Source organism: Rhopalosiphum maidis, chromosome 1 (assembly GCF_003676215.2).
Source record: "Rhopalosiphum maidis isolate BTI-1 chromosome 1, ASM367621v3, whole genome shotgun sequence".
In the NCBI taxonomy this organism is placed as follows: Eukaryota; Metazoa; Arthropoda; class Insecta; order Hemiptera; family Aphididae; genus Rhopalosiphum; species Rhopalosiphum maidis.
In genome coordinates, this window is record NC_040877.1 from 78,499,211 (window position 1) to 78,513,239 (window position 14,029).

General features: G+C 25.5%; 1 protein-coding gene across 2 annotated transcripts in view; it reads left to right on the forward strand.

Annotated features, from left to right (window-relative positions):
* The window catches only part of LOC113556101 (trace amine-associated receptor 1), a 77,291-nt gene that overhangs the window by 52,362 nt on the left and 10,900 nt on the right, over positions 1 to 14,029 (forward strand). For both annotated transcript variants that reach the window (XM_026960847.2, XM_026960848.1), the window contains 3 exons: positions 6,800 to 7,040; positions 7,182 to 7,307; positions 13,733 to 13,849. In XM_026960847.2, coding sequence (XP_026816648.1) covers positions 6,819 to 7,040; positions 7,182 to 7,307; positions 13,733 to 13,849 — 465 coding nt within the window. In that variant the 5' untranslated portion in view covers positions 6,800 to 6,818. The remainder of the gene's footprint in view (positions 1 to 6,799; positions 7,041 to 7,181; positions 7,308 to 13,732; positions 13,850 to 14,029) is intronic.

The window sequence follows — 14,029 nt, forward strand, 5'->3', positions numbered from 1 at the left end:
AAGGTCCATTTTTTATTTGTACATAATACCATGTTTATTTATAGCTAATACTTATTTAATATCGTATACACTTGTCTACGCTGCAGTATAGGCGCTGTATAGGTATAATAATGAATACACAACTTATAAGTTTTTACATTTTAATTTTTAACTTTTAGTTTATTGTTTAATATTTTGAGAACCATTAATGGTATTATAATTTTGTGTATAATATAAAATAACTAACCTGCAATGACAACTATCAACATAAATATTTATTTATCAATAATTATTGGCAAATCGTAGAAAAAGAAACCGGGAAACCCTATGCGCAAAACAATTGACAATTTCTAGTAGCACTTAAAAGAAGGGTTACGGTTAATTAGATTATTTTATAAAGCGCTTTAGAAATGGCATTTATCCAAAAAAAAAAATATATATATATATTAAGTGTTATCGATCGACTAAATGTGCTGGAAGTTATTACTCTATAAAAACCCATTAAGATTAAACTTTGACAAGAATGAGTATTATTAAAAGGTGTAAAATTAATACGATCTATAACAATAAGTCAATAGAAATTTGTATTTCATAGTATTTTATTTTTTTTTTTTTTAGATATATTCATAATTTCATATTTTATTACCTTCAAAAAATAGTTTTCATCGGTCTAAATAAATATTAAATTATTGCTACATTTTAGGCCCCAAGTATATTGGTTGGAATCTCGCATGACTTTTTTATACTTAGTGTATTTATTATATTTTACTTTTAAACTTATAGTCATGTATCACTTTTTTAACTTATAGTTTTACAATTATATTAGTAGTAAATAATTATGTAAATATTTAACGTATAAATATTATTGTTCATTGTTTATTTACCACTTTTACACTATATTTTAAACTTTTAAAACACATTATAGGAAGATATTATGAATATATAATTTTTAATTAATATTAAAATTTAACTTAGAGGTTATTTTGGAAATTTTTTTAACCATTTAAAATTTAACACAATAAAACCCACATCATTTTTTATCAGAAATAGTTTATTATACAAAACGATTTATGTATAAAATAAATATTTATTCAACATCTACAACATTTTCATTATTTGCATCGATTTATTATTATTGTAATAGCTGATAATCCTCTATTATCTTAATTTACATAGCATAATTTTTACAACCGTAAATTTGTTGGTTATTAAATTAAGTGTATATAATGGAAATTGATAATGATTTATATTAAAACAATTATGCATTTGAGTAAATGAGTACATTTTATACATAACTTGAATAAAATGTTAGAACTATTTTATGAAATAAAACGTAACCATTTCCCGATTTATTCATATTATCTATAATAAAAATAACATCATTATATTATTGTACGCACATAATATACACTCCGCCCACTCGTAAAACAATCATTTTTTTCTAGTTTACTCTTTCTTTCTATTTTCCAAGACTACCTCTCACACCAAAGTAACGCGTGTTCTACTAGTACGATGACATTTTTATTGAGCGCCGACAGTCGTAAATACGATTCGGTGAATATAACCGGGTTACATCGGAAAAAAAATGTATATAATACGGGCGAACCCGAGGAGTTATAATAAAAGTCCGAAAAGAGGAGGGTCTTCTTGAAATATAATGGTGCCACGTTGTATGTATTTCTGTAGGGTTAATGTGACTTTCTCATAGGTCACAAATCATTGTTACATGCCTGGAGAAAAAAAAACTATGGATTTGTCGACTGTCGTACTTAAGTTGTTAGTATACGTTATTGACTTATTGTTATTTATTGTTGGGAAAATTATGAATACATTTAAATTGGGTATCATTTGCAATGGATACCTACATAATTACTAATTATACTCATTTTAAACATAACCTTGACAATTTTCAGTTTTAATGCTCACCTCAAAATCGGCATTTGAATGAAATTTTATTGATCGTTGCTTTTGAATTAAAAGTTGTTACCCATATGCGTAAGTCTTATAGTATACCGACAAACTACATTAGCCCACCAATAAAAACAATAATTTATAAATATTTGATTTATAATAAGTTAAATAATACAAATGATTAAAATTAAATTATAATTTATTATTATGTAATTGTTTTTATCTACATAATAATATAAATATATAGTTGTTAGATACTTGTATACTCTTATTTTCTTTGTTTTCAAAACCTTTATAACAATTATAACAAATCATAAAAAAAATTACATAGGTATATTTAAAGTTTTAATTGATTTTCATTGAAATATTTTTTTTCCTTGTGCGTTATATTAATTTATTTCGTGTCTTATATTATATAGTGTTGCTTACTATTTCTATTACGTAAATCTTATATTTTAAAATACAAGCTATACACAAAACATGAAAAATCTAATTTAAAAAATGAATATAAAAATATTCGTATTAAGAATTATTTAAATTGTAATTGGTTGAGGTCTATACATTAAATATATTAATAAAGCTAGAAAATAAATAATTTTTATTTATGATTTTATTTTTTTCAATTTTGCATTATGTGTATATTGAATATAATGACTATAATTGCATAGGTAAACCGTAAACCATTTACTTTAATACTATACTACTGCTTAAGATACATAATTTATCCTTAATAAAGTCTAAAAAAATGTAGACAATTCACTATTTTATCTAAACAAATGTTGAAAAATTATACAAAATAGGAAGCCTGATTATCTATCGTGAACAAATTGATACAGAATGAAAACTTAAGTCCATTTAAAAAACTTATATTAAATTGTAATGTTTAAACTTTCGCGACAAACTGTTATTCTATATTATTATTATCCGAACAAAACTAAAACGTTGCCTTTGCCCTGAAGCACATGCATATTATGGTTTATATGTTCACATTTCAGACTTCATAAGTATAAATATATAATGTATGCTTCAAAGGAAACAAAATAATTTAAAAGTAACGACTTACCTATGAAACGTCGACTACACTATCGTGCACGAGTGTACTCGATTTATATTAACAAAAAGCAAATAATAGTACCTATTGTGTTATTTAAAAAAAAACAAAAATAAAATTATACAATTTAAAACATCAAATCGTACGTTTTAAATTGAGTTAGTTACAAATAATTCTATCTCAATGAAATATTTTAAGCTATATTTGTGATTGTATATGGTGTTACAGAGATGCAAAATATACAAGTTATATAAGTATTTATGATATATAAAATCCATTGATATTTAAAATGTATTACTGTATTACCATTGGTTATAGATAAGAGTAATAAAACAATATAATATTAATATTCACTACCTACTTTCATTTTTGGCGTTTCACCTTTTCGAGCTTTTTTATTTTTTTATTTTTAAATGTATTTAATTATCTGTCCTTTTAATTAAAACTGTCAGAACACGGAGTAGCTAAAATTAAAAGAAAATTTTAAAGAAATGTAGTGAAAACGTAACATGATATATATTTAAACCATGACAAATAATATAATAAAATCTTATCTACCGTAATTAATCAATAACGTTAGAATTAACATTTAACACACTTATAATGCTTAAAAAATGTTAAGCTGTAGCGTTAGTGAGCTATACAAATACACTAGCGTCTACTGTCCAGACAACTATGAATTTGATAATAAGACGTAAAAATTAATCTCCAGCTATTGGAAGATTTTGACTCACACACACACATTGATTCAAATAACTAATGTTATACAATTTTCGATTTTGAGCGAATTGCAGATTTTAAAATAATATGTATTGTTTTTAATTTTTTAATTTTAGAAAAAGTGCTCAGATTTTCTACTTTGCTAATGGTCTCTAGTAACAAACACGATTTAAAATGAAAAATGATAACTTGGTTTTTCTCTGTGTAACTCAAAGACAAATAATTCCCGTAAAAACTTTAAATGTTTTCCAAATATTTACTTAAGCTTTAAGCATTTTCTATATACTCGTATGATAAAATTTTCAAAATATTTTTGAGTTATGTATAGTTTTTTTCTGTTCTAAATGATAAAATTAAATTAAATTTTTACTATATCAAAAAGTTAGGAAATTATAATACATACATACATATTATTATGTATGATTTTACAATATGAATTTTCAGTCTAGTTTTTGACAAAATCACAAAAACTTAAAAATCCTTTTTTTTTTTTTTATAGTTGTAAATTTATAAAATATTCAATTTTTATAGGTAAGATTTGAAAATTTAATAGAAGGTTCTTTAATCATAGTTCATACTGAAACTAAAATATCTTAAAAATATACAAACACAATTATTGTTTATAGATATTTATAGTTAAAATTTGAAGAAATTATGTTTATTATAATTTAAAAATATTATTCCTTAGTACTTAAAACTTTAAACGTATATATAATACATAATATATGTTATATTTTATACACACAAAGAAATTTTTAAATAAAATATTTTTGTTAAAAAAATAAATCAACCTACTGTTTTACTAATAGTAAAATAAATTACTTTAATATACATGTAATTATATCTTGAAATATACTTAGGCCGTCTTTGCTTAGAATCGTTTTTCTATACAATGATTTATTATTAAATTTAAATTTAATACATAATAAGTAATGTATAAATTAATAACGAAGTACACTCAATACCCAATACCCATAGTACCTTCAATTTAATGTAATTACAGCAAAGTAGTTACCTACTTTCTTCATCTTTTGTTACTAGTTTTTTCTAATGAATAATCTTTAAGTACATTAACAGCATAAAAAAACCATTTATATACTATTATAATTATTTATATAAATTGATTCTTTAAAAAATACAATTATTATTAATTAATTATAAAATATAATTTTTATATTAAAGTTCTATGATTAATATAATATATAGTTGTTGATTTGATATATCTTTAAATTTTAACTTTTTAGTTAAAATATAAAAATTCAAACCATTTAGTTTATTGTATTGGTTAAATGTTTTTGAGAACAACTTTTTATGGTTAAAAAGTTCTTAAAATATTTTACGTATGGTATATTTTTGATAAGAAGTTTGATGTAAATAATAATTTATATGTTAAAACTAAACAAAAAATCATTATTGAGAAAAAAAAACCTGACACTACACTTGAAATTTTTATTATTCTATTTTCACTTTTAAGTTGAATATAATTACAACCCAATTATTTAAGTGACATACCCATCACATATGTGGATGCGATTTTCTCTATTTTCTGTCCATTTATTTTCAGTAGGTATATTATAATCTTTATTTAAGTATTTTTTTTTTATACCTAATTAGCAGGGGTGTTCCCATAGGGTATACTACATATACGCAATATTATGGGTATACTGCGTATGCTCTCAATCTCAATTTTTTTCCATATTATTGACACGCTCTTCGCCGGCTTTACTCCTATAGACCATAAGAAAAATATTCTTATTGTATTAAATGTTTATATTTGACGATATAGTATACTCTCGAAAATATTAATGAGAACACCACTGTTAATTAGTATATATAATAAGTAATTATAATAATAATAATAATAACCAAAATTAAATATATACTTCATATTTCATATACTTTTATAATAATATAATAGGACTCTATATACATTATTTTTTTTATTGATCAAAAAAAAAAACATCATCAACACGACCCGCGAGTAGAGGACCCTATATAATTCTTTTGGTTCAAGTTAAATTACCATATAATTATAATTAATATATATTTAAAAATCAATATAAATATATGAAATAGATCTAGAAATCGTTTATCATACCAAAACAATTAAATGTATGTATGAACAAATTTTATTTATAATAATCTGTAATCAATACTATAACCAATAGAAAAATAATTATTATTTCTTCTTTTTGCCTTCTACAAAAGTATAAAGTATAAAAAATGTATCACGCACTATTAATAATATCCAAAAATGTTTCACAGCATGATTATTTTAAATACATCTAAAATAAATACGAATAAACAAATGCCATGGAACATTATTAAAAATAAATTGTAAAAGCATTGTATTCCTTTTTAAAAAAAGCTTAAGACTTGAAACTATCTAGACGGATGCATGGATGGTATACATGCGGAAATGATCAAAGTTTTAGATGAAGATAACATGTTATACAACCTATAATAAGAATAAAATTTATAAAGCACCTAATAGGTACTTAAAATTTATTTTCGTTACACTGCAAAAAAAGAAATCAAGAAATTTAACAATATTTTTTTTTTTACAGTCGTTTATTCTTTGACAATATACAATACGATAACGGTATAATAATAGTTTAGCCCATAGTAAATAGAGGTACCTGTATATTAGAATAATATTATTAATACCTATATTAATTTAGGGTAATATACTATACACAGACGTCAGGCATGATATCATTTCATAGTCATACACTCAAACATGAAAATACAATCAATCGTTTATCATTACTTTGTGATAAACTGATCGATTGTATTAATGATTGCTGTAATAATAGTATTACAGCAATATTTATATGCGCAAAAGTATTATTGATATTGATATATTATATCAATCAAATAAATTATTGTGGATAGGTACTTACACGGCTATAAATTAAGCACACATCAGAAATGTTTCTTAACTATACTTCTTGTATCTTTAACTTTTTTTATTATTTTTTAAGTATTTGAAGTTAAATCCATCAAATTTCAAATATTTCAATTTGTATTATTGGTTTCAATGGTTTCGATGTTTTTCTTATAGAGAATAAAAAAAACTCAATTATTGTAAATACAATATGAACATTTATTTTACTAATGTAACGTATTTTTTTTTAGAATAAAACCATGTAATAAAATGAGGGCTGGCAGGTCAACAGTGCTAACAGCTCCACTTTTGTACAATAGCAGCTGCTGGCATCCGCGTATCTACACCAATGGTCTATTATTTCGCATAACCGTATCGGGTATTACGGAGAGTGCATTCGTTTCGTTACTCACAGTGGCCATACTCGTCGCTAATCTTATGGTGATAGTCACAATCAACAGCGATAGATATACGAAATTTATACATCCACAGGTAAAATATTCTTTTCACCTGTATTATTATACATCATAATAATTTATAACATACAATGTAAAGGTCCATATATTATATCACACGTGTAATAAAAAAAATAATAATAACTTCGTTACCTAGTTTTTTATTTCCATTTTCCAGCCTCGGTATTTGGTGACATCGCTCGCATGCAATGACTTAGCCATTGGACTGTTAGTTACACCGTTGGCCGCTTTTTCAGCTCTAGTCCATTGTTGGCCATATTCGGAAATCGTATGTCAAATTCAAGTAAGCTAATAATTCGTGTTTTAATGTAATAATATGTCAATTAAATAACTTAACATATATAATGTACTAATATTATGAAATAAATAAATAAAATACATTTTAAACTACAATTCACATTGGATATTATTTTAGTTATTACTACTTACACTTCAAAATTAATAAATTAGTATATATTTTACATGTAACAAAATCACAATACTAACGGGCAACAAGATACAATATTCTCGTCAATATCTTATTTGTGGTAAATCACTTATTCTACAATGAAACTTAAATTAAATAGAAAATTACTGCATTCATTTATTATTGCCATTATTTATAAAACAAAAAAAAAGTAATACATTTTTATTTTCTTATTTGATCTTTAGTTTTCTGTAAATAAACATTACTTAGATCGTAATATTTTCATAACTAAATATAAATCTCTAGTAACTTGAGTAAAATTGAAATAGAAATATACATGACAATGACTGTCCCATACTTGCAACTTTTTTTATAGTTATCGACTAGATTTTATTCTCGACTTATGCTTTGTAGCAAAGATCATGTCGAAAAAGTGTATAACTACACTAAATAAATCAAAATGTAACATTGATTTGTTTCCTTAACCTTGATATTTTTTAAAGTTTTATTTAATAAAAAAAGTTCTGTTTTTAGTATGTTTTTCGTATAATTTTCAATCCGTTAAATAACTGAGTCGACCAACTAAAAAGGGCGCCAAACTTTCACAAAAGTAACGGTACAACAATTCCGAACAACGCTGGTTATGACTTATGATGAACAATCGTAGACTAAATTAAAATATATTTAAATGTAAATATTAAAATACTTATAGGATTATTATATCACAATGTTAAATACTCACGTTGAATTAAACTCATGACTTAAATCAGTACCTATAAGTTATTGAATAAAACATCAACTGTTTATAACTTAGAGACACAGAGTGTTGATAAAGGAAACTGTATTAAAATCGATGTAGGAGATAAAAGCAAAATAAAATGTTTAATCCGACAAAAATACCACAATTTTTTTTTTTTTTTTGCAATAATAGGCAAGTAGCAACGCATGTTACACACATCGAAAATACAATCAATATTGTGCATTACATTATTAATAGCTTTGATATAAACAAATAATTCAACACATCACAGACGGCCAATATTATGCATTTTTGTTTTATTTCGACTATTGGTTAGTTATTATACTTGTTTAATATATTATTATAATTTATAGTTCATTATTCAATGATAATAAAATTTAGCTGTTATCAAAAACCGCTATATATAATAGTTTCGCTAAACAGGACTCGCGGGTGATATTACTTTAAAACGTAACGATTGAACATGTTATTTTACTTTTAAGATCCATTTATTTATATCAAATAGAACGATATTACATGTATATATATATATATACGGTCCAAGAGAGTAGTTTGTACTCTCTCCTCTTCGTCGAGCTCAACCGCATTCTCATATATTTTCTTCTGTATATTATATTTTATATATAAATATAAAGTAAAACTATTTCCAATAGCGTTGCTAAATCCACACCATCCCTTATATTGTGCAGGGCGAATATACGGTACCTAATGCTATCCAAATGACTTTATGCCCGGCATTGAGCCGTTACGCGTAGTCCCAAGGAAATTATTAAGACACTTTTCAGCGCGGTATTATATTTCCCACGAGATGTACATTCGAAACCGTTCGAACGGTACATCGCGATCGCGTTATCGAAATCCTCTTATGATCCCATTACGGGGCGACGATGGGTGGGCGGACAGAGTTTTCCAATGGACGATCGCGGCGGCGTATATTATACTATTACTATTATCATTATACGTCGTATAATATGCGTGGTGCGGTCCATCGTGTATAATAAAAGAAGCGAAAAAGATCGAAATAATTTCGTAATGACGAATAGACTTATAAGAAGCTGCTATAGGGGCGGTGAAAATGACCGACTTCAGCGATCTGTATATAAACGCTGCAACAAAGCATTTATGTGTATATACGATATCGACAAACGATAACTTACGTATTTATGAACGGTATTTCGATGCGTATATACTAAACATATGTTATCGACAATGATGATGATGATTATGGACACTATCAAGAATGACTTGCCGGGAATGAAATCGCCTGTTTTGTGTAAGAATTTATATTCTATATATTATTCCCTACTTTTTACTCTTTTATGATCATGCCCAATACATTTAGGAAATTACACCAAGACTGTATTGACTGATTCTCGTGGTATTAATAATGCTAATTGTTTTTAAACAACCAAATTAGTTATCATCAAAATGTATTCTAAATCAGAAACTACCTACTATATGGAATTATTTCGATATATTTTATTACTGACAAGGCAAACACGTTTATTGGCATTTTGTTAAGTTCCCACACGAAACATATAATAGACAAACAATTACATATTATGTAAATTTCTATACAAAAATAAAGACACCAATACATACATTTTTAATTGAATAAATATAAACACCAATGCATATTAATAATATATATTATAATTATTCCTTCGTAGAAATAAAACTAAATACACTACTTTCTGTACTGCAAAAAAATATTTATTATTATACAACATGTCTAACATAATCTTAACTACCTAGAGCAGTAGAGACTAGACTTCCTTATTTTACGTATATAAATATGACCGGTGTACCTATCTATTTTTAATACACTATGGAATTAAAAACGTTTTGATGCAACACAAAAACAAACCCATTTCAACCACACCAAATACATTTTAAGTATCAGACCTTAAGTATAAACAAAATGGGAAAGAAATTTGTATTCGTTCAAGCTTTTATTCGTGTATGAAACTAGGCATGCATACCCTTGGGTGATTTTTATCTACTACGTCTCGCATGGGAATATCCATTCACCCTATATATTACCTTTTACCTAATCTTATACATTTCATTTTACAATTACATTTTAAAATTCCTGTGTTTAATAATTAAAGTATTAAATTTTACAATACGTGCAAATATGCCATGTACGCGAGGCGAGTCCAGTCTCAATATTTCATTGAAGAAACAATAATAGTATAGCAATTATTAAGAATCTTTCATTAAACTTACTGTATAACGTTGACTACGATAGTTTAATTTACATAATTCCTAGCTAAAGTTTTTAATTATAACAATATTCCTTATAAGCTAAACGGCATCATAATGTGTTGTATAATATACTTAATAAAAGATACATATTAGTCATTTGCTAACAGCTCTAGTTAGTTTAGATGACATGTTTTATTATAAAATATAGTTGTTTCCTAAATTTCTATAATTTTAGTTAATATATTATTATACACAATGATTCATAAGTTAGGTTAGGTTGTCTTTTTATTAATTAATTAATTTTTTTTTTTTTTTTTGATAATACAGTTATTCAATATTTGATTTTTGGAAATTTTATATAATATACTTAAAGAACATATTTTCAATTTCTTTAGATATTTTGTACTACATAAAAAGTGTCCAAGACGTATCCTCTATGGAGATGTAAACTTCTGTTTTTCAAATGACAACCCCTCTTTTCTACTGAAATTATTCAACGGATAAATTTTCTAAAAATTAAACATATCGAAATTTAAATTTAAACTTGTAGTTATTAATTTATTTGACATTATGTACCAAGAATAATGGATCAATGATAATGAATTTGAAGATATAGGGGGTATAGTGATGATTGTAAAATAATAATTTATAAATATTTCAACAATTTCTAAAAATAATTCACGTTGATGTAATGAATTTCAATATTATCACAACTATTTTATATTTTTATTAAACTACATTTTAGGCTTTGGCACTATTATGCTTAGTATAAACCCGCCAGAAGACATTCCGGTATATATGTAGGCAAAAGACAAGTTATAGGCTGTTTTCGAATTCAACAGATTTCCACTAGCTGTAGATATAAAGCTAGTTATGAGAACGTAGTAAAAGTGGCTATATACGACACATTATACAGAGATGGACACTTAAGTCTATATTAATTTACCAGGCGGGGCCGTGATCGGAATGAAAAACCTCGTGCGTGCCGACTTGGCCGATACGCACAAGCGCAGCACATCGGTAAGATTGAGACGAAGACAGAAACGGCGACAATACATGTCCGAAATGTAACAATAGCTGTTTAACATTCAGTTCGTTGTCCGAACGAAACTAACACTAACGAATACCATAATAATACGCAATGAACATAGGTACAATTGATTCTACTGAAAGTTTAAAAAAGAATGGTTTTTTTTTTATTATTATTATTATTATTATTATTATTATTATTATTCGCACCTATAACCCGCTTATTCAACGTTATTTCGGCGTCTCTCGTGTTCCGTTTAGCAGTTAATCGGGTAATCACTCTTACAGGCCGACCTTTTAAAATTCAACACCGGTCGGAGTAGATTGCTTTTGAGTATTCACGGCTTTGACATGATTCATCGAGACCATACCACCACCTCCGCCCCCACGACCAGTCCAGCAGCGTTGTACACATAGGTATAGTCGCGTGGTCTTTTATCATATTATTTGCACAGCGCTTAGGTACACTGCTTATATCATCTATATATATATATATACATATTATTTTATGTATACGAGTATATACATATAATTTATATAAACAGTTTTCTAATGTATCATTTTGACGAGCCATCCTTTTTGCGTACCTTTAACTGCAATCTTCAAAAATATAATTTTTAAAACTCAACTTGAAATATATTATTTAATAATATATTAAATAATAAATTATACGCTCGTTCCATTGCGTTTATTTCAAACGATTTAAAGACGATGTATTACTGTTTGTGTATTAATTTACAAGGTTTGTATTATATTGTATAATATAATTATAATTTATAATATGAGAGGTAAATCGGTTTAACAAAGATTCATATTCCACCCAAAGTTAGGTTGTATCTAAAAGTTGTAACACCACAATATTGTATAAGTAATAAGTATCATAAAAGCTGAAAGATATTATTAAACTTTTAAACGTACAAACTAACTTAACCTTATGAACTATACAATATATTTCTTAATTGATATATTAAACATCAAAACAAACGGTTTCATTATGTCATGACTTTTTTTGATATCAATTAATACGTTAAAAAACTTCACACGTGTTCATAAGATTATTAAGTACTTTTTATTATAATTAAAAGTGTCATCAGTCAATAAACCAATACAAATTTTTAAAAAATTACAATAATCATGTTAAAACTAAATTATTGTAGAAGTCATCATGTTTAAAACATTAAACTAGTTTCTTCATACTTTAGCTAGACTTTAACCTAACCTAGCCTAATCTAACTATATGACTGACGGGACTTTTGAGTCCAGACTGTAAATGATCGACGGGACCAGAGAAATTCTCAGGATTAAAAAAAATAAAGTAACAAAAATTAAAATATAACAAAATTATGCTGTTACTTAAAAATTGCATAACAATTTAATTATGAAAAAAATGACTATTTAATATATTTCAAGCTTTGGTCAAGAAAGGGTTAAAACTAACTTAACTAATTTAAGTGTAGTACACAGAAGTATACTTTATATAATACATTGCAATCCTTAGATCTTTTATATGAAAATAAAATTAATACTAAATGTTTCGTATAAACATTTTAATTAATATTAAAAACCAAAAAAATGTCATTCCCAATTTGTCAATTTTTTTTTTACAACACCCTTATTTATTTTTAATTAAAATTTATTATATACTTGTTAATCTTGTATTATACTATATAAGTTGTACTATAATGAGCATTTTTTAAGTACAGTTCTTTATTATTTTAATTTTAAATTAAATGACCCATTGAACAAAAGTCTACATAAATTTTTAATCAAGTAACATAATAATAATTCTACTCAAATGTCTTTCAATGAGATAATTGTACGTATACTTAGATACTTCTCGAAATTTCAAATATCTTGACAGCGTTGTTAACTAAAAATAGTGATCAGTGACACTGTGATTATGTAATATTTAATGTAAAATACATCAAATATTCCGTGTTATTAAAATATCTACACGTAAATGATGAAACATTATTTTAAATTTGTTAATACAAGCACTTACAAAAAAGTATAAATAATAAAAGAGTACACAAATAAAGTATACTCTTATAGACTATTAAAACTAAAATGTTAACCCTTCATTGGCAGCTTTTAAAAACATGCAAAATAATGCTGTTCTGAAGAATGTGCGTCCTTGAAAAATAATCTTTTTTGTACTACTTATAAAATATTATATGAATGTAATCTGACACTTTATTTTAGTACCATATTCTTTTGGTCGAATATGACCTATATTATTAAATAAATAAACATGTTATTTAACGAATTAAAGTTATTTTATTAATTTTCCGTATTATGTTTTCAGGCTCTTTTAAGGGCAGCTTTGCCGCAACAAAATGCTATGATATTAGTGTTCATGGCAGTCGATAGATATACATGTATGTTGCACCCAGATAAATATCACAAACATTCGAGCAAAAAAGTAAGCTATGATTTTTTTTATCATGAAAAATATGGAAAATATTGTGAAGAGTAAGTACAGATAGTCGCCGTTGTTTATGATGTTTGATAAGGATAACTTTAACCAAAAATAATATAAATTAGAAATTGAACAACTAAATATATTTTAAGTAGGTACATTATCAAAGTAATATATTACTTG